Raw genomic sequence first — 22,901 nt, 5'->3', positions numbered from 1 at the left:
AAAATCAATTGGATTTCCAGCCACTTTTTTATTTTTATTTTTTTGACAATTAAAACAAATTCTAGCCCCAATTGTAACAAATTTTGTTACTTTAGTTGGCTATTTTCATGAAAAACAAAGATAAACGAATATCAAAAGATAAAAAATTTCAATATTTTTCCGATAGAAAATTATATCAATCAAACACATTTAATTACCAATTTTCAATAAAATAAGTTCTAAATAATTCTTCTCTAAAATTTCTATTCTTTCTATCCAAATTTCATAATTACAACCAAACAGACCTCACTACGTAACACTTGGGCAGTCGAAGCGACAAATCACCTTGCGCGTCTGGATATGACACGTGTCGATTTTTTACTCTGATCTTCCCTGCAATTTGTATGCGAAAACGAAGATAGCAATTGAGAGGACTGCATCTACTTTCTCTCCCTAACTTGAAATGGCCATGGCTCAAGTTTCCAATACCCTCTGTTATTACACTTCCATTCGAGGTAATTCTATTACTTCCCCATTTTATAATAGGTAGGTACAACTGTAACTGCCACTGATTACATATATGTGTGTTTCCAGATGTTTTCGTGTCAACTCCGGCAAGATTAAGTTCAAATGTTGGTTTCTCCCGTAAATTTGGACCCGCCTTCGCCACCGGTTCTTCCAGCTGTAAGCCCTTTTGTGTTTCAATAATTTTGAAGATTTTCATTTTTTATTCTACTTGATTGTACTTGGAAATTGGAGAGAATGACAGTATTTGGAGAAGTCTCTTGAACCAGATTTTACTGAGAATTGATTCAATTTAGTTAGGGATTCAGCAAAAATAGTAATTGAGTAAAATCTTTGTTAATTGAAGACGAAGTACTTTCGAAATCAGTAACTAGTATAAAATAGCTGCGGACTTACCGTGGTTGAAATAGAAAAGATTGACCCAAGCCTTCTTTTCGCATATATGAATATAATGGTCAAAATTGGATTCATTTTTCAAGTGCTTGGGTTGATAATACGATTGACAGCGACTTCGAAGAATCACAGTTTTCCTGTCCATTAGATTTGATTTACCACTAACAAGTTCAACTCACAATGAGTAGTGAGAGACGAAGAGGAAGGCCATGGATCAATGGCCACCCCTGCCTATCTCTCCCTCTCCTTGGATTGTTCATAGATTCACGTGCTTTTGGTTTCTTAAGTTTACGCTATACTTGTACATTCTAAGGTCTGTATTTGCTAGACTTTCATTTATGGTTTTAAGGTTGGCTTTTTTGAGTGAGAACTTAATAGGGTAGTAGCTAATTCTCCTTCTCATTTCCAGTGATTCAGAGGCCTCTACAAAGAAACCCTGCAACTAAAGCAACATCAGTTTCCATAAGATGCGAGCAGCGCACTAAGGACAGCAACGGTTTGGATGTATGGCTTGGACGACTGGCAATGGTTGGCTTTGCAACTGCAATTAGTATTGAAATAGCAACAGGCAAAGGACTTCTAGAGGTATGCCTACCTACTAATGTTTTTATTGTATCTAGTTTGTATGTTAAGTTACTTCTTTCAATTATGCTGATTCACATTTTTCCCAGTAATCATAAATACACAAACTCAAACTGAGACTAAATATAGCATCGTTTATATTTACTCAGCTATTTACTCAGTTTATTAGATATGTGCCTTTTGCTGCGTGTAATTCAGATTTGGTTGACATGAAGCACGTGTTTTGCTAGATACTTGTGAAGCCCCAGTTGCTTTGTCTTCCACTTTTTATTTGGGAGTCATGATCTTGCTCTTGTTTCCATTTTACTTCAGGATTCTTACACGTAAAAGTGAGAATGGAGAGTGCCAATTGAGTTTCTAATGTATAACATAGGCAGTGCAGATAAGGGCATTCAGAATTGTCCAAAGGAGGTGGAGGAAAAGAAGATGGGAGCCTTTTCTCCCTCTCGAACTCTAAATAACCTTATTCCGGAGATTCTTTCAAAGAAGCTTTTTCTCTTGTTTGAGATATTTTGTGTGACCAAATAATTTTATCCAATCTATTGTAGATATATATGGGTTCCCGATACCGCTTCAATAACTAATCCTGTCATGCAAGCCAGATGGCATGTTGAATCTTCTGGATTTTTCAGTGGAATGGTCTCATCAAAATGCTTAAGCTCTGTTTGGGAAGGGACACACATGCATACCCACACACAGCTCGGATGTTTACAAGAGAGAAAATGTTGAATCAACTCAGCTAAAAGTTGTTAGGATGAAACATATATTTTGTTAAATTTAGTCTTTAACGGAATTTTCCTTCAAACTGTGTTAACTATTCCATCTAAACACCTGCTAAATTCAAATAACATCTCATCTGTACCGATGATCGTGTTTCCAGAAGTGAAAGTTGAATCATTGAAGTCTAGCGGTAGTTATAGCGGTTAAATTCGTCTCTGTTTCTTCCTTTCTTTTCGTTGCCTGTTCTGTGTTGGTACATTTTTTAACCATTAGCTTTTCATTGAGCATTTTTTCCCCCCTAATCTCGCAGAATTTCGGGCTCACGTCCCCCATGCCTGCTGTGGCCTTGGCTGTTACAGCTCTGGTGGGAGTTTTGACAGCAGTCTTCATCTTCCAATCTGCATCCAAAAATTGATTAGATTTATTTCTCTCTGTTTGGTGCCTGTAAAACTTGTACTTTTAAAAAATGTTGTCTATTATATTGTTATCTTTTCTTGTAGTTGATCTACTTCCAACAAAAGTGATTATTTTGGAAAAAAATTATATGTATTGCTGATTCATTATTCTTGTTCCTTCTGTATAATTTTTAGTTCAGAATCAAAACAGTTGTATAAAATAATGTTAGTATAACAAGATAGACAAGTATGTTTACGACTATTTTCAAGAGACTCTTTAAATACAAAATACTCTCTATTTTAAAGAGTCAATACTTAAAAATGAGCTCCAAAAGACTCTATTTTAACTTTTTAAAGTAAAGTGTGTTTGACTCTCCAAATTTAGAGAGCTAAATTCACTTTTTATTCTTAATGTACAATGATTGTATTTAGGCTCTGTTTGGTATCCATTTTTATAAGAATGAGAATGAAAAATATAGTCGTTAAGAAACTCACACAAGAGATAAAAAGTCAAATATGATGGTTTGATGTGATGGATAAATGTCATATTTTTCATTTTTGTGACCAAAAAATTAAAATCAAACGAGGGCTTAATACATTGCAAATTTCAACGCTCTACAATTTAAAATTTTCAAATTACATTTAAATTGATTGGTCATTAATATGTAAAAAATTATATTCAAATAAAATATGTGGAGAAATTATTAAATATTTATTTGAATAAACAAAATAAAGAATTAAAGTAGAGAGCTTGTTGGAGTGTGTAAAAAATATTACTTTGAATTTAAAAATGCTCTTTATCATGTATAAAATGTTCTTCATAAATAGAGAGTCTTTTTGAAATGATCTAATGTGACAAGATAAAACCTTTTTCCTTTTAGTCGGATGAGTATTAAATAAATAATTAATTATTTGAAGTGTTTGTGTGGCAGCCGTTTGTACTCTATCTACTATACTTCTACTTCTTTCCAAACTTCGATCTCTTCTTTCACTCTAAAACTTAAGCCCATGTTTAGTCAAATAAGTTTAAAAAGCATATTTTGAGTTTCAAAAACTCTTTTTAACTTCTCTCACGTTAAATCGATCCTCTATAAATTTTGATAAAATATGTGATCGAAAGGTTGATAAAATATGCGGATCTCATAAATATACAATTAAAATCAATCATTAACTTTAACTTATTATTATTATTATTATTATTATTTTATCAAAACTTTAATCTAAACAAATAGGGGCTTATAATTGAGCAAACGACCCGACTATTCTACCCTTTAAAATTTCAGAAAGTACAAGTCACTTGTACACTTAAAAGGTCGAAATGACGTAAAGCTCTTGTTAGATTTAGATAAAAATTAAATTTTTTATATTTTTTGATAAAAGTTGATGAAACATATGGTTAAAGTAAAGTCCATGAAATGTGTGGTTATAATTTGTTATTGATTTTGATTTAGATTTTAATCCAACTTTTGAGCTGAATCAAACATGGACAAAATAGCATCAAGGACTAAATGTTTTCACAAGCAAATAGGCTGGGAACGATACTGCCAAGTAGATAGGTGGAGGACCAAGTTGTGATGATTTTCATATATTGGGGACCGGTAATGAAAATCTTCGTATAAATTATTTCAAAATCTTGCGGAGGGTTTACCTAAAACCCTCGCTCAGTGCCTGAGTGATTCCCTCTCCGTTGAGAGAGAGAGCAGAGCTGACAATGGAAGGCGCATCGTACCAGAGATTCCCGAAGATCAAAATCCGGGAGGTGAGGGACGATTACATGAAATTCGAGCTGCGGGAGACGGACGCGAGTATCGCCAACGCGCTCCGGCGAGTGATGATTGCGGAGGTGCCGACAATCGCCATCGATTTGGTCGAAATCGAGGTGAATTCGTCCGTTCTTAACGACGAATTCATCGCCCACCGCCTAGGGCTCATTCCGCTTACCAGCGAACGTGCCATGGGGATGAGGTTTTCCCGAGACTGTGATGCCTGTGATGGAGATGGTCAATGCGAGTACTGCTCTGTGGAGTTTCATCTGAGAGCAAAGTGTATTAATGACCAGACCCTCGATGTCACTTCTAAGGATTTGTATAGCTCTGACCACACGGTTGTACCTGTTGATTTTACGGATTCTTCTTCTGGCTTTGAGAACTTGGAGAATAAGTATACATTTCTCTCCATCTCTCTGCTCTTGTGTGGTATATGTACGTTGGATTCTCAAATTTTATGTTATTCTACTTGGGTATGGTGGTAAATGAAAGTAATTATTGGTTTGAAGATAAGGTTTTTCTGTTTATTCCGTAAGCAGTTATCCTTTTTGTGCTGGTGATATAGATGGCTGTAAAATCATAGGGTAAGTATTGAGTCTTGTACTCTTGTAGGGGTTGCGCAGAATTTCCAATTTCTTTTTGGGAATGTCAAACACAGTGAAGTTGAGGTGTGATTTTTTGAAGAAAAGGGGTTTGCAGGGAAGATATGCAAATTAAAGGTTACAATAAAATTGAAAGAGTGTATAGGTTAACTTATTTTCAAATGGAAGATTACAAAGATGTTGATAAAAGAGGAAAAGTGTGAAGATGAAAGTCCTGTTATGTCCATAGGACAGAATATAGGCTTAACATGGCTTGTTGTAGTTGCAAATGATTTTGTTCCATTGAAATTCCAAGGGATTTAGTGATGAACTGGAGTAATGGTGAGAAAGTATTCATGTACCCATCCCAATTGGAAATAATATTTTTTTTCCTTGTCTCCAACCCCACAACCCAACCAAAATATTAATACAAAAAATAAAAAATAAAAAAAATAAACCCCCTAAGATTTTGGTGGAATACATGCTCCACTAGTAGCTTGAAGGCATCTAAACAATATGTATTGCCATTGGTAAAGAATATAGTTTGTATGGCACTTGTTGCCCAGAAGCAGAAAGCTAATTATTGTAATTTGTTTGCCATCTTAGAAATTTGCATAATGCTTTTTCCAATTCACTGTCATCATCAAGTGTCATGCGAATTTTATTCCTTCGCGGAAATTATGTGATTTAGTTATGGTTTTTGGAGCCTTACAAAAATGTGAATGCTTTTACTAAAGATCTATAGTGTGTGGGGAAGTCTTGATCCTGGAAGCTTTTGTGAATGGATTCGTATATACATTTAGTTGCGTATCTCTGTCAGTGACATGTTAATTTGTGTAATTTAAAATGGGATATTGCAAGTAATATAGGGTTGAAGGATTTGGAATTGTGTCGAGAATGGACCAAGATTGATAGAAAAATGAATAAAAAAGGCTTTCAGAAACAAATTATAACCTCGTTGATTTGATTTTTCATTCTTAGCCCTTACAATGGCTCTGGTTAAGTTAACGTTACTGAGTTAATAAGGTAGGGAGTTGTCCCTAAACTTTACTCTGTCAAGATAATTCAATATGTACTATCTTGTCTGTTGAGTTAACTGTATGGGATCAAGTTATCCTCTATCAAGAAAAATTCAACTGTAAATGTGAAGATCTATGTCTGGTCGCAATAGGGATGATGCACGTCCAAATTCTTTTAATGATCAACAATTTGGGCATTCCTATGATTCTTTATTTCTTTCCTCATCTGTATTGGCAAGACAAACTGTTGGCAAGACATGCTTTGTGAAAATTCAAAAAATGAGTGGAGTAATCATGAAAATCTAAAGAGGAAACCTATATTAAAAAACAACTTTGTTGAAGTAAACCTTTTTAAATAAGGGTGTGCTTGACATTTTTTTCATCTCTAAGTTAGATTAAGGCCGTTAATGAAACCTGAATAAGGCGCCATCTCCACTGTCAAAATATGGAGTTTTTGAAAAGTATACCATTAAAGATTTAGTAATGAATTATGAATCTGAAATTATACATTATTTGGATTCCCCTTGCATCAAAAGACAGGAGATTGGAGAGATTTAGAAGGGGAATTTGAAGGTTCAACCTCGATGCCTCGAGTCCAGAACATTGTTCGTGGTAACAATGTTATAGCCATGAACTTTCTGTTGGTATATTCTTTGTGGTAATATATTATCTCAATTAAGTTATGTAGGTCGTATAAAAATATGCCTAGAGTACAGAAACATATTTCTAATGCTTTTATCAGTGCATTATCAGGGTTAACTGTTGTCAAATTTTCTTTTATTGTGATTTACTGCTATGATTTTTGAAGTGCTATTCAAGAACTGGTCCTACTCAATGATAAATTGTGTCGTTTAATTTAAAGAGTAACAAAACTAACAACGTTGGCCACTTTTTGTTGTTTCTGCTTCATTTTTGTTGATCTTGCATTTATGATCTTCAGCGGCAATAATTTTTTAGGGAAATGAATACTTAGATGATTAATTTCTATATATAGGGGAATTATAATTGTGAAGCTACGCCGCGGTCAGGAGCTGATTCTAAGAGCCATAGCTCGGAAAGGAATTGGTAAAGATCATGCTAAATGGTCACCTGCAGCAACCGTCACTTTCATGTATGAACCTGAGATTTATATCAATGAAGAATTGATGGAGAGCTTGACACCTGATGAGAAAAGGGAGTTTGTTGAAAGCAGTCCTACTCCGGTGTTCAAATTTGATGAGATTACAAATCAGGTTGATCATGAATCTCAATACTCTGGAACTATATGTATGATGAAATTGATGTGTGGTTAAAGAGAAGCTCAAGCTTCTCTCTTATTTTTTCCCCCCATATGTTTGATCTTTTGAAATTTCATTCAGCTGATTTTTTGAGATGCCTAACCCATGTTTGGCTATTGTTCATAAACAATCCAATCACTTTTTATCCACGTATTGCGTGGGACACACAAGTACTATCCACTTATCCATCACTCATTTCTTTCTGTTAATAATTTAAATCGTTTATACACAACTCCAAAACATGCTTGTAATTCACAGCATATTCATTTCTAATATTCCTTGTGACATCCCACATTGCAAAATTTTTAAGAAGTTACAAGCATTCATCAGAATGTTTTCTTGGACTTGTAAACACTGCTTGGTTGTTACCATGCAGCACCTCTTTGGTTTCTTGGTTCAAGTCCAACTGTTTTAGTTTCTTATAGAAATATAGGTTTGTGATATTTGAATCTAATAGAATCGATTTTTCGATGCCATCAGAATTTATAGCGGTAGAGAGTGTTCATACAATCTTGAGATTCTCATAATTACTTGTTAATGACAGTCAGCACCACCGTATATCTCTTCTAGTTTTGCAACAAACAATGTAACAGGAAGAACTAAGTTTTTACTTACTACGTGATACCACTAAGTTTTTACTTACTACGTGATACCTTATGGTTATGATATAAAATGCAAATCAGGTAGAAAAGGGTGACCAAGAGGTCTTTGATACAATTCCATAGTCCTTCTATTACCTATATTCAGCTTGTATATCATAAAATGACTCCTTGGCATATGCTTTAAGCACATATTATTAAAATATTACGTTGTTTGAGGTTTAAGTTTTTAATAATGTCTCTTTTTTCATATTTAACACTCTCCTTGCAGGTTCTGATTCATGATGCCGAGGCTTATACGTACGACGAAGAGGTGATTAAGAAAGCTGAATCAATGGGCAAACCAGGCCTTATAGAAATCCGTGCGAAGGAAGATAGTTTTATTTTTACTGTTGAGTCAACTGGTGCTATCAAAGCTTCTCAATTGCTTCTCAATGCAATAGACGTTCTGAAGCAAAAGTTGGATGCAGTTCGCTTGTCGGCTGATACTGTGGAAGCCGATGAACAGTTTGGAGAATTGGGTGCACACATGCGCGGAGGATGATCACCCAGACCAGGTCGAATTCTACTTAAGTTTAGAACTTATTATGGCTGTCAATGATCATCTATTTATGTAATTAGTTTCTGTGGATAACTTAATTTCCTTGCAAATGCAAAATGCTTGTGTAAGAGATGAACTGCATTCTAGGATAGCTTGATCCATGCATCGTCCTCAAATTATTGTGTTCTCTCTCACTCAACTTCTATTTCGGTATGATTGATGGATAATCAGGTTACGAGCCATTCTCAGAATGCTAGACATGTTGTTCTTTAAAATCTTCTTTTGGAATTTATTCTCACTTATTTAATCCAAAAGTTTAGGAATGTAAAAGTAGAGGAGCTTCAAGAAATTTTGATAGCTGATACATACTTTGTATGTAGCACATACTAGCAGGATGAACTTAGATTATATCCAAAAATCATAGGCTAAATTTTTGCTTGGAAGTCACACACCTGTATCGTGATTTAAGGGTTTAAAGTTGGGGTTCTGAGTGCCTGCCTATTGAAGAATGAGACGCCATGCCTTGGTTAAGGAAATTTTGGTCAAAACTCAGCAAAAATGTTGCGTACCAGCTATTTTCTTGCATTGGACTAGTTTGATCCAGATGGATGAACTGTAAAAAGTAAAAACTGCTCTTTTTGGCAAAATAGAATTACATGAACTACCCTTTTTTGGCTAAGCTTAAAAATATACATATTAAAATTAGTAACTTAAGAAAAGAGGTTTGGATCAGTTCTTTAGTCTGTGCAATGGATTACCCAAATCTTACACACACAAGTCCATATGGCAGTCAAGTTTCACAGTTTCGGCAGACTGAATACTCTCTTGATTCCAAGTGACCCTTTTTGGACTAAATGGGAGCCTGCAAAGACTAAGCAGCCATAAATTTTAACCCATAAACTACAAGAAACAGTGAATTCCCCATCTAAAAACTTGGACCACCATTGCCTGTAACGCTGGCCTTTCTCTTATCATATACATTCAATGCCTCTCTTACCATGGACAGAACAGTTGTTAAGTTTCTCATCTTGTGCTGGAGATGTCAGACATTAATGTGTGAACCTTCTATCTTAAAAGAGGTGGTCTTTACTTCTCCAGCAGCATTGTTATCTAGGGAAGGCTTGTAAATATGTTTTGTGAATAGTTATGAATGAAGTCGAGTTGGCCAGTCTAAAGAAAGTAATAATTCTTTTTTTTTTCTTTTGATGACGGCGAAACTCGCAGTCGCTACCTTTCGAGTGCGTACTGGGTAAACCTTCGAGCTGACGCAATAGCCTGTAAACCACATTAGCTAGGTAAACCACACTAAGCAAGTTCGGTGCGCTTGGCTTGACCGAGAAAGTCTTGGTAGTGGGAATCGAACTCGTGACCAAAGGTCTCTGTGCTTATCTACTCCACCAACTCAGCCATCCCATAAGTGAAAATAATAATAATAATAATAATAATAATAAATAAAATCTTCTTTAAGATGGCGTGGGAATGGGAGTGAGATGTGTCTTAGGATGCTGAATGAGTCTCACAATGTGCCATCAATAACTGTCTGTATGAGTAAGAAGCTATAGGTAGCCTCTCATGAGGTGGTTGAGTTAGTGGAGTAGGTGAGAGCGGAGACTTTTGGTCATGAGTTCGATTCACCCTACCAATACTTTCTCGGTCCAGTCTGTCGTACTGAACTTGCTTAGTGCGATTTTGCTGGCTGGCGTGGTTTGCAGGCTATTGCGTCAATCCGAAAGTTTACCCAGTGCGCATTCGAAGGATAGCGACTGCGGGTTCCGTCGTCATATTAAAAAAATAAAAATAAAAATAAAAATAAAAATGCAGCTATAGGTACAATTATTCGACTCACGTGTACAGTGTGTAATTGTCTGATCCATCTTCAGGCTTACCAACAGATATTGTCTTGCCCCAGTTCTCTGGAGCCCCATTGGATGTTGGGTGGACTCGTATGGATTTGGGGACCTCAATGATACAAAAGATATAATTTTACTGAAAATATTGGAAAGATTTTTCAATTCTTCAGGGGGCGCGTCATCGTACCTCCGATATTTTCACTAGAACGTCAAAATTACTCCATTGAAAGTAATGTGATCCACTTTTCTCATGCAATTTGCAATGCTTGAACGTTAGATAATGTGAATTTAGAAGTATAACGTGAGTTCAGTCTGTTCAATATAATTTACATTTTTTTTTTTTAAATTTAAGAAAGTTCTTGTATGGCTTCTTTTTAACATAGTAGTGACATGTTTCTCGACCATTATCAAAAACTTGTTGTCGAGATACTCGAAGAAATTGTTTTGGTTCATTGGATGACCTGACCAAGTCTAACATGGTATGAGCTTGCGTTTTATGTCAATCTATGGAAATCTTTTCATGTGGCCTAACTCAGCAAGTATAAATCATTAGCCCCCGTTTGAGCCCCATTATTTGGAAATTATAATGTTTTGAATAGTATTTTTTTGAAAAATGAGTGGTTGAAAAGAAAAGAAAAGTTTTTGGTTCACGTGTAATATTATTTTATTAAAGATTGTGTGGTTAAAAATAGAAGAGAGAAAAATTTAATTTAATTTAATGAGAAATAATGTGACCTCATGAGTACGAGAGAAATATTCAATTATTTCTCTTTCAGCAACCCAAATTGTGATAATATAAAGTATTACTGCTTTGAAAATAAAATAAAATCAAGTATGTCAAAGAAAAATCCTCAATTTTCTCCGCAATAATGCAAAATATTAGAACTTTTAATTAATTTTATACAGCACCAGTGTCGTAGATTACATATGCAAAGTCAAGGCATTGCTAAGTTGATTAATAAAAAATTAGACTCTTCCTCTCGAGAAATTAGGAAATCCTATTGATTGCAATTTTCTTCAAACTTACGAGAAAAAATGGGTCGAAAGATTTGATCTGTTCATCTTCTAATGTACAAGCACTCTGTACTTTCCCACGTGACTCTTTAATCTAATTGTGGATATTTCGATAAAGTTTTCGTTTGACGCAGATTAAAATCAAATTATTTTTATAATTTTAACAAGAGTTGATGCAATGTATGATTGAAAAATTGTGAATATTATAAAATATACGTGGTTAAAATTAGATAAAAATCTAAATTTTACAAAGCAGGGCATAATTTTTTTCCAACACAAGAATTGTCTTCAACTCCAAAGTCAAAAGAATTATTGGGAGAGTGAGAATATGGGAAGAGAGACACAACTTTTGCTGGCATGACAGCTTTACAGCTGTTTAGCAGGAGGAAAAAAAGGAGTGGAAGAAAAAGAAAATTCCAAAGAGTCTTGTTTGAGACTTTTTTTTATCGAAATATATTTTTTAACAATGATTTGATTTTATTTTAATTACACAATTTTTAATAAAATAATATTATACATAAATTCAAAAATGTTCCTTATTTTTTAATTATACATTATCCATCATAACACAATTTCAAAATGCATTTTTTTGAAAAAAAAAAAAATATTGAACTCAAACAACTTTCTACATTAATTCATGTGCTTTCTTTATGATTTAAAAAAAAAAAAAAAAAATTAGAAAGTTCAAATTCAACGCTTATCGGACGGGCATTCAGCCATTTTATGATATTTCATTGTTTTGAGACTTGGGACCTTAGACTACAGCTATAGTTTCTTTTGCGACAAAAGGTCGGTTATAATGTGTGAGTGGCTTGTAAGCAAGCTCGATTCTTCTCAAAATTAACCGATCAAGGACTCGAAGGGCTTTATTATCGTGGTCTTTTTCTCATAGTGTAAATGAAAAGAAGTGACAAACAATACCGAGGACTTGAGGGGCTTATTATTATAATCTTTTCTCATCGTGTCAATTTTGAAAAAGAGTGACCATCTTTTGAAATGCATTCACATTTCTCAATCTTGTTTTTATAAAGAATTGTGTCACAATATTATACATTAATTACACTCAAAATAACAAAACATGTCGAGATTGCTAAGAGTTGATTTATCAACTTCATGGCAGATACATAACTTCACGAAACTTTTAAAAATTAAATTAATGGAGCCGCTCTTGGCCCTCACTCCTAGTAAATTTAGTTCATGTTTGTCCTTACTATCTAAAATTCATTTTCAACCATACGTTTTATGGGATCCACAACTTTTTAATCACATATTTCATCAATTTTTATCAAAATTTATAAGAAATTTAATTTTTATCAAAATCAAATAGGGGCTTAATATGTAGAGAGATGCCACACTTACAGAAATGATACAAGGTGTTTCAATTCGTCAAATAAATTCTATATGCTTAGAATAATTCTAATTTGTTATTATTTATGCTACGTTATGATTGATTGATTTGAGTTTTCAAATACACATCCCGATATAAAAAATGATGATAATCTCTCCATTTTCTATCTTCTTTGCTTGACCTTAAAGCAAAGGTACAAAAGTAAGACATAAGAGATCTTCCACAAGCTAACTCAAATCCTATAACCTTTTAACTCTTTGTGATCATGGAGTTCTCCATTCAAGTTCTCTTTTTACTTTTTTCATTCTTTTTCCCCCCTCTATCCAAGGAAGTATTACTTTTCTTTTATTGAAATGAAAAGGACGTAACACTCGTTAGGTGTGCAAGTAAGCATGACGTCCAAAAAATAAAAAAATAAAAAAAAATCTTTCAAGCCTATGATAGACACACATTTCATATCAAAATTCATACTTTTGACAATTTAACATAAAGTTCCCTTCCATAGTTCCGTCACATTAGTGACATTACTATTAGGGCGTGTTTGATACCTCCATTTAAATTTTCCATTTTCCATCCAAATGTGTTGTTTGATGACCAAAATTTTCCATGGAATTGCTTTTCTTCCCTACCCTCCTAGTGAACCATTCTCTTGCTTTTTAAGAAAAATCAATTCCTTTGATTTTGATGGGAATTGGGTATTCCATCTTCTTTATTTATTTATTTTTTTTATTTTTTTGTAATGAAAACAAATTCCATTCTTTTAATTAACAATTTTCACAAAAACAAAACCAAACGAACACCAAAATATTCAAAATTTAAACATTTTTCGGTGAAAAATTATACAAATCAAACATATTTAATTGACAATTTCCAGTAAAACAAGTTCTAGGCAATTCAATTCTCTAAAATTCGTTTTTTTTTCACCCAAATTTCATTCTTGCAATCAAACGGACCCTTAGCGTTTCAAGTGCTCCCCCGAGCTTATAAAGGATTACATGTGCTAGAGCACTTGCTCAATGGCTTCATTAGGCCATCCAAATATATTAATCAGTTACATGTTTACAAGACAAAAAGAAATTAAAATATTATTTATTTTTGGATATTTTAATTTAAAATGTGTATATTTCTTACTCAGTTATTGATTTTAGAATTGTTCATTATAGTCAAATGAGAGACAAAATGCATGGACTAGAAATTATGAAATTTTTTGACCGAAATGAGTGGGAATATTAGCAAAATGACGATCGACGACCCATCAATTTCACTATCATGCGGGCTATCATAGTGAAACCGATCCATTCTAAATAGAAAGAAAAAAAATATGAAAATAAGTGAAAATAATTGGCATTTCAAGAAACTTATAATTGCAAAAGCAATTATTGCTGTGATCATTTGGTCTACCATTTGACTCTCTCATGGACTAGGAGAAAGAAATCAAGCACTTGTACGAAAATAAGTTTTAAAATATTATAATTAACTAGTTCGAGTATAGACTGAAATTGAAAAATAAACACGTAAATAATTAACTTTATTAGATTAAATATAAAAATTCAGTATCTTCTCACGAATTAGTGAATTAGACAGGATTCCTTTGTATTGTACAATCTAACTTTATGATCTCTTTTAGAAATTGAGAGAAGGAACATCTTTAATTACTTAATATATTATTTTTAAAACGCCACTTCATTTGCAAGTTATATTATATACTCTTCAAGAAAAACGAAATAAACTTTGCAAGTGGCAGCCAAACTCGAACTCCCATTCTTTTTGTGATCAAATTCGTGTTAATCTATCTTACCTAAAAATTTAAATGGTTTGAGAAAAAGAAAATTATATTTATTAGGGTTATCGCTCGACATAGCCAAACTGGCAATGAGTAGCACCCATCAATGACGACCTTGACTATAGACAGAGTAGGTGATCACCTATGGCTCTACTTTGGCGAGGAGCCTAAATTATGTAAGGTTAACTGGTTGGTTGAAGAAATACGAAAATTATATTTATAAAATTCTTAAAATAGAATTATCACCATGCAAACATTTAAATGACATAAAAAAAATTGAAAATAAAAAAATTTAGAAGAACATATAAGTGATATAAAACTTATCACTTACATTTATTTATCATGTAAATGTATTACAAACTTTACTCTCTTAGAGTAATTTGACAATTTATCTTCCAAACATTCCTTCTCTTTTCTTAAACAAACAAAAAGCTCTTTTTTTTCTCTCTTCAAATTCTATGTCTAGTAGTAACTCACCATAATTTTTTTTCAATCCAACAAACAATGAATTAAATCACTCTGAATTAAAATTTTGAAGATTAATTTAGTAGATTGGTCTTGTCTCACTACCATTATTATAGCCTTACAAATTTTTTTTTTGTCCTTATCTTTAAAACATATACTACAGAGTACATAAACTATTGTTATTATTGTTTTGTTTTAATATCAAGATAATAGCCTTTTTAGTGTTCATACTTTTGTTTGTAAATTAATTTAGTATAAATTAATATAAAATTAAAAGTTCGTTTGTATTTTAACGTCATTTTCATTATCTGTACATGAATCACTCAAATGAAATTTAATTTTGTTTTAGTTGAAGTGAAAAAAATGATGAAAGAAACAAACAGACACATTTGTCATTGCATTATGATTCTGTATGCCAATCTTCAATTATAATTTGTATTGCATGTCAAAATTAGATATTTTATTATTTTCCTCCAAATTTTGAGGCTTAATTTTTCTATGCTCAATTTACTCTCTGTAAGAAGGCTCAAGGAAGAATATGATGATTTTTTTTTAATGGGACTTTATATTTAAAGTTGGCATAAGTCCCCAAAATATTAGTGCCGGCCCGCACCCGTCCATGCATGCATTTGTTGAAACTTGAAACTTATGTGGTCAAGTTTTCAAAATCAAGCAGTAAAAGGACAGTGAAAAACAAAGTCAAAAGGGTTTGGACTATGTAAGAAAGAGCAATAATCAAAAGCGGGTATGTTTTTAATGTAATAATTATTAAATTACTGTACTTACAGATTATTACTGCATCCGGATTTCTAACCTTAAACTCAACGGTATAGATTCAAGGATCAATGACGGCCCCCCAACAAGGTCCAACCCCCAAACCCCACGGCCGACAGCCACTTTGTTAGATTGCACCAAAAGGTATGTCAAATCATTTTGAAATATTTACATAACAAGAAAAAAAGGGGCAGGATATCTAATACATTCATCCGTGGAGCTGTTTGCTAGACATCATTTACTTAATATTTTTTAGTAACAGAGCCAAGTTGCCACTATTCGTGACAAGAGACCAATTGGCCCCCGATGAATGGCTCTGTTCGTGTAGCAAAACTCAAATTTGTTTTATGGGAAGATGTGTACGTTTAGTTTTTAAAACTTATCTTCACTCTTTCTCTGCATTCATTCTCTTGTACATGAGACCAACAATTAGAACAATCCACGGCCGGTTAGAGATGCTCTCCTCTTCATCTAACTTAGAGATAGACCACATGCATTCATTCATTTTTTTTTTCCAGCTGATTTATATGCATCAATATGTCTTTCTAACATCGAGTACTACGGGGAGGGTTTTGTCAATCTAACTAAGGATGCATCTAGATGTGTTAAAATGTACCGAACCACACAACCTCTCGTGTATTGTCACTCCACATTAGAGATGCATCTTGAACTGTCAAAATGTTATTGTCTGACACGTAAACATCTCGAAACTCAACAATCATATTATATACTAATCAAGGAAAACGAAATAAATTTTGCCATTAGCAGCAAAACTCAAACTCCGAATCTTTTTGTGAGTTTATTCATGTTAATTAACCTATATTGACTAAAAATTTAAATGGTTTTGAGAAAAAGAAAATTCTATTTATTAAGTTAATCACTCAATATAGCCAAACTGGCAAATGAGTGGCACCCATGCATGCATATTGCATGTGTGAAACTTGGAACTTCTGTGGTCACAGGTTACGTTCAAAATCAAGCAATAAAAGGACAGTGAAAAACAAAGTCAAAAGGGTTTATGTTTTTAAGGTAATAATTATGAAATTACTTTCCATACAGATTACTCTATCTTGATTCTTAAGCTTAAAACTCAACGGTATAGATACAAGGATCTGTAATGGCCCCCCAACAAGGTCAAACCCCCAAACCCCACTGCCGACAGCTTTTGCAATTTGTTAACCACTTTGTTCGATTGCAACAAAAAGTACTTCAAATCCTTACATGACGAGAAAAAAAGGTAATGGATGTCTCGTACATTCACTTAAGAATCGTGTGCTAGACATCCTTTACTTAATTTTCTTATAATTCACGTACGTTTAATTTTTTAAAAATTATCTTCGCTCTTTCTCTACATTTCTTCTCTTATACATGGGACCGACAATTAGTACAATCTACAACCAGTTAGAGATGTTGTTCTCTTCATCCGACTTAGAGATGGACCACATGCATTCATTCAAATTTTATTTTCAACGAATTTATCTGCATCAAAATGTCTCTCTAGATTGGGCGGGTATGATTGTGTAAGTCAAGTACTACGGGGAGGATGGTATTGTGAGACGAAATTAGGATGCATCTAGATGTACCAAACCACACAACCTCTTATCTATTGTCACTCAAGATTAGAGGTACATCTTGAAGTGTCAAAATATAATTGCCTTACACGTAAAAGGATTCGAATAGCCGAGGCTATGAATTTTAAAACTAAACGAGTCTCCGTTTGGTTCATATTTATAGAATTTATAAACACTAGAGTTTTTTGAGATTTACAAATACTAACAACGTAACTTATTTATATATAATTTAAACTATTTATAAAGACATCTCAAACATGGTAACATAAATATTGTATCAATTTATGATAATACAGACATGTCCATACAAAGTAGTATTCCCGGAAAGGACGAGATGGAGAGAAAGAGAGAGATTTAGCATCATCATAGCTACAGAATGCAGACATTCTTCATTCCTTGTCCTTTTCACTCTTCTGTGTAAATTGCCGGCTCTTTCTGCCACCATTAACTCTCTTCTTCTTTCTTTAATTACGATAATAATATTCTGATTTTAGTACCCTTCTTGTGATAATGGCAGAGTGATTAAATGCATGCAATTTAACTTGAACTCTTAAATACGAAACCAATTTAAGTGCATATCTGGTGTGCAGTTCGGAACAACATTGGACAGTACAATGAACGAAATTATAGCTTCTTTATTTGCCATTCCGTGCTACCCAAATCTAGATAGATAGCTAATGAGGGTTTTTAATTGCAGCCACAATAATCCTGCTTAAAGATGGTAATTTCATCTGCTGTTCATGAACCCTAATTTTCTTGAAGACAGGCTGATGCGTTGAGGAAACGCACGATACTACAGTTCTCCATGAATCATTAGAGCTATCCGAGTTGAAAAATTCATCCATTATTCCACTTGGGCTGCTTGGAACTTGACAAATTTTCCGCTTCTGGGAATTTTTTTGGCCATGTAAACACCTGTTTGACAAATCTGAAATAAGCTCATAGCAATCATTCACTTTCTCCTACAAAAACGAAATTACAGGCTCCATTAGTCAACGTAAATAATTTTACTCAAACACATTGTCAGAAAACTTAAAAAATTTAAGCTGCTAGAAAATCCATTTTTTCATGTAAATCAACACGTCCTCTCATGGAGACCAAAACTCATTTTATTAAACGGGGTGACATGAACTCAGGTCTTTTTATTTTCAACACGCCTTTGTGTGTGGGCCAGATTCGCGTTTAGTATTAAGTCCTACACACAAAATTTTAATGAATGGGAGGCGCAGTTAGTTTCTTTGATGCTCTCATATACGTCGAACTAAGTCGTCTACAAGTGAAGATTGTGGATTGGACACTTTTTCTGGTCTTGATTGAACATCGAAAGAAAGAAAAGAGTAATGTTATTCTTCATTATTGACGGTAAACAACAATTTAAGTGACAATTAAATAATATTAAGCCCGTTTGGCCCCTATTTTTTTAAAATGAAAATATGTGAAATAATATTTTTTTTGTAGACGAGTGATTAAAAAAAAAAAAAAATATTTCGATTTAAATGTAATATTATTTTATGAAAGTTGAATATGAGAGTAAAAAATGAAATGAGTACGAAGGGGAATATATTGTACGTTCACTTAAATACAAAGTCAATGACTTATTTAACTGAAATTACAAAGTATGCCATCTACAATGGGGTGTTGGATAGCATTATTCAAAAGAAAAATAAAGGAGGGGGGTGGGGCGGGGGTGCACGGGGGCGAGGGCAGTGAGGAATCAAACCTTGTTGATCTTAAGAACCTCAAGAAGCTGGTTTTCATAGTTAATCGCATTGCAAGGCTCAACTTGATGAATAACGTGAAGCATGGTTGCCGTAGCCAAGACAGATGGTAGATGGCGTACGAATCTTGAATCTGTATAATCATACAAAACGCATAAGAAATATATTATTACTTTTAAGTTACTTATTTGGTGAAAGTTGCTTCTTTTCCTTTTTTTAGCCTACCCGCCAATAGAGAGAGAAGGAGATTCTCACAGCACCGGAGAAATTCCCAGTGAATATTGCTCTTTAATCCTAGCCTTCTAATAATGTGATCAAGAAATGAAAGTGGAGTCACTGGATTCATCCTCCAATTGAGCGCTGATAACACCAGAAGCTCCATTCTTCGAATGGTTTTCGCCTCAAACATGCATTTTGTATCCTCAATCTAATGAAATCAGCAAAATGTTAAACCAAAAAATAAAAATAAATAAAGATTGCCGGTAAAATACAGGGGTTTTAGCTACTTTTCTTTCTTTCTTTCTTTTTTTTTTTACAGCACTTCTCTACGTATTGTCATAAAGAACAGGTAAAGAAAAATCTACTTTTAAGCATTGAAACTACGTACTTGAAGATCTAAGAGGAGGGGAACACAGGTTTCTTCAACTTTTGCAGCCAAAGAGAGGCAAGTAACAGCTGCAAGTTGGATCATCCATGGCTTCTCTTTCTGAAAATGGATGCTGCAAAGGAACCTGTCAAGATAATTTACTGCAAGAATGGCAGTCAACGCTGAAAACCCATAAAAAAATTTGACTTTCAAGATCCATTCAACTGCATCTGTGCGTGCCTGCAGAGAAAGAGAAATGTCTGTTCCATCGAGAAATGCTTCATTTTCTTTGCAGAAAAGTGAGTTAAGTTCTTCATCTTCCCAGAACAAATCTTGTTCGGTTAACAGTAAAGGAAGATGAGACAGATTTCCTCCATTAAAGGTGGTTTTTTCATTGCTTTCTTCTTCAAATTCGCCCCATTTTTCCTCTTCACAGTACAGGGAATCAAGCAAGGAGGACTGCGCATTTTCTTCTGGAGTCATCTTCTTCTTGAAAGAATGAGTTTTTGCTCTTTGCTCATAATACAGTACAGAAAAGTAAAGCCAACCCCATTCCCTCTCTATATCTCACACACACACTTTTATCTCTCCGTGTATCTCTCACAGACTGAGAAAGATAAAGGAAGAGATCTTATCAAAGCGGGTATCACGCTTGTCTTTTCTTTATGCATATAGGCTGGAATATAGATTTATATATGTGCGTTAGTTTATGATTTTTACTTTAAAAATCTTTATGCTATCGAACTGTGTGGAGTGTGTGTGTTTTTTCTTGGCGGGCAGGAATTAGAAATGGCACGCACACCAAGCAGGGCCCCTCGAAAACTACCTCTGATGGAAGCAACATCAGATACACAAAGATTTTGCATTTCTAAGGCTATCTTTTCAGAATACAGTATATGAAAATTTACATTCTGGGGAGTATACTGTACAGTGTATGTATAGACTTATTGAAGCAATATTTTAAGTCAAGTATCAGTTAAGATAAAGTTGACTGGTTATTGCCTATTGGCTTTGAAGAACAAGTACACAAGAAGATAAGCTTGGTGGCTTTTGGGGGATGGAAAAGTGGCTTTTTTTGATTGATGCACTTGATGGTGATTTTTGTTTGTTGTTTAGATTAAAAAAAAAAAAAAAAAAGGGTTAGAATCCCAATCTTGAGGGCCTTCACTGTCCCACCCTGTTCTTGGAGCATCGTGAGGAAAGTAAATCGCGGGATGTGCCCCAGTAGGCCAGGGAACAAGAGCTTGCCCGTACACTGATACCCACAAAGAATCCAATTCTATATCCCAAGAATCGAACTCTCAGACTGCGGCTGTCAATAAGGTTGAGACTATTTCATTCCTATCATTTGCACTATTGAATTATGTCCTATGGGGTTGTTTGTTGTTTTGATTACATTGATAGTGGGAGGTCAACTCTTTAATATGAAACTTAAGTGGATATTTTAATACTGAATAAAGTTTTGCACTATTTAGCATATGAGATGTGTAGTAAAAGTAAAAAAATGGGGTTTAGACTTTAGGTGAGTGTTTGTTGTTTGGATTCGTGTATCGAACAATAGAGTTAAAATGTAAACTTAGGGTCTGTTTGGTAGAGATTTTGAGAATTGATTTTTTGACCGTTAGAAGAAAAGTGGAATCCACATGTGAGAGAAGAAGTCAAAAATTACGGCTTGAATAGTAAAATAACGGTCAAAAAATCAATTTTTTGGGGCAAAAAATCCCTACCAAACGGGGCCTTAATCAATCTCCTATTGCGCTTCAATGCATTTTGAGAAGAATTAGTTACAAGTATTATTTCATTCGTAACCATAACTCATAATTTGACTCGTCAATAACAATCATTTTGAATTAACACTCGCACAAAGATAGAGCACATGTTTCCTCTATTGGCACAATACAATCGACACTAAATATGGCATCTTCAATGTGAAACACAGAACTTGTTCGTATTCAATGCTAAACGACCCAACGTCCTTCTTTTAGTCGTTTAAAATATAAATAGATAGCATTACTTTGATTAATTAAGGAATAATTAGGTATTCCCAAAGACCAGAAGGGCAACGAAACCAATGTGTCAAAGTCCTTTAATGTGCGTGTTGGGGGATGCATTGATGCCCTTGGACAATTGAAAATTTGTGAAGTCACTATATGAACTTCGAAATTTGGGTGTTGGGGGCCATTACAATGTGGATTTTATCGAATATCTACTGTAGCATATTTGATAAGAAAGATTAGACAATATAGAATATTCCAAAAGAAAAAGTTAGAATATTATTTATTATATTGTTCAAACTTATTCAAGAGCTCGTACCAAATATGCCCTTAACATATATAATTAAGACCATTTCATCCTTGTATTATCAATTGACACCTCAAATGTTGGAATTATGAGTAGGGTAATTAACACAAAATATCCCCATTGTACTCATTGCGCAAGTCATTTCTATCAGTTCAAACTTGGTATTTGCACCCTCATTTCAACTTTTTCTTGCGAAATTGGTTTTCCCGTCTTGTTCCATCAATTAGAGCAAAATGTTTGTATCGTTTGCCTTCATTGCATAAATCATCCCTATCATTTTAATTGTAGCATTTGGACCCTCGTATCGTTATTTTCTTTATGCAAAAGGTCCTGAACGTCTATTTTTTTAATTATAGTATTGTAAAGTGACTAATTTACCATCATCTTTAATAAAAATAATAATATAAAAAAATAATAACTGTAGCCAAAGTCCTAAAATTTTTAAATAGTGCAATCGAAGTCCAATTAAAGTAATTTAAAACATGATTAAAAAAAATCATCTTACAAAAATGATTTCTTTTCCTCTTAGCTGGATTTGACTTTGAAAAGTTGGGATTGGGATTTGAATTAAGATTTTGAGTGAACCCTCTGATGAAAGAAGAAATTCCATTCTTCGGACGTCATTTTATAAGGCAAAATAAATAATAATAATAATAAATAAATAAATAAATTGAATAAAGTTAAAACAAAATTCAAAGTTGATGTAGTGGGTAAAAAAAATAAAAATAAATAAAAATAAAGGTTGAACTCCAACCTTAAGAGCCCCCATCGCCCCGCTCCTAAAGTTTTGTGAGGGAGGTAAATCACGGGATGTATCCCAACAGGCCAGGAAATAAGAGTTGAGGCGTACACTGCGCCTACAAGGAGCCAAATTCCATATTTCAGGAATCGAACCCCCACACTGCGGCTGCCAACAAGGCCTGAGATAACCTCACTCCTATCCTTTGCACCACTGATTTATGCCCCGAGGGCGGGTACATGTGTATATATATGTGTAGGTAACAAGAACAAGAAGATAAAAACGAGAATTTCCTGAAAATAACTAAATCCCTAAAAAAATCTTATAACTTTGCTGAAAATAAAAATGATATTGGAACATGAAATTTGATTACAA

The 22,901-nt window shown here is 33.8% G+C and overlaps 3 protein-coding genes across 3 annotated transcripts; 2 read left to right on the top strand and 1 right to left on the bottom strand.

Annotated features, from left to right (window-relative positions):
• Positions 1-347: 347 nt before the first annotated feature.
• On the top strand, positions 348-2,759 carry LOC111410141 (stress enhanced protein 1, chloroplastic-like). The gene is made up of 4 exons (XM_023040360.1): positions 348-494; positions 574-663; positions 1,307-1,482; positions 2,510-2,759. Exons 1-4 carry the CDS (start codon positions 443-445, stop codon positions 2,612-2,614), a joined length of 423 nt encoding a protein of 140 aa, XP_022896128.1. The 5' UTR covers positions 348-442; the 3' UTR covers positions 2,615-2,759.
• A 1,473-nt stretch (positions 2,760-4,232) lies between these two features.
• On the top strand, positions 4,233-8,633 carry LOC111410140 (DNA-directed RNA polymerases II, IV and V subunit 3-like). The gene is made up of 3 exons (XM_023040359.1): positions 4,233-4,754; positions 6,955-7,192; positions 8,108-8,633. The coding sequence occupies exons 1-3, from the start codon at positions 4,306-4,308 to the stop codon at positions 8,378-8,380; spliced, it is 960 nt and encodes a 319-aa protein (XP_022896127.1). The 5' UTR covers positions 4,233-4,305; the 3' UTR covers positions 8,381-8,633.
• Positions 8,634-17,431: 8,798 nt separating this feature from the next.
• LOC111410139 (cyclin-D3-1-like) lies at positions 17,432-20,243 on the bottom strand. Its single transcript, XM_023040358.1, has 4 exons — positions 19,508-20,243; positions 19,126-19,327; positions 18,903-19,033; positions 17,432-18,144 (listed from the first exon to the last, which is right to left on the bottom strand). The coding sequence occupies exons 1-4, from the start codon at positions 19,967-19,969 to the stop codon at positions 17,857-17,859; spliced, it is 1,083 nt and encodes a 360-aa protein (XP_022896126.1). The 5' UTR covers positions 19,970-20,243; the 3' UTR covers positions 17,432-17,856.
• Positions 20,244-22,901: the final 2,658 nt, after the last annotated feature.

The sequence above is a fragment of the Olea europaea genome, chromosome 15 (genome assembly GCF_002742605.1).
Source record: "Olea europaea var. sylvestris chromosome 15, O_europaea_v1, whole genome shotgun sequence".
Lineage (NCBI taxonomy): Eukaryota > Viridiplantae > Streptophyta > Magnoliopsida > Lamiales > Oleaceae > Olea > Olea europaea.
The sequence above is the reverse complement of the archived record's forward strand: the minus strand, read 5'-3'. Positions and strand labels throughout refer to the sequence as shown.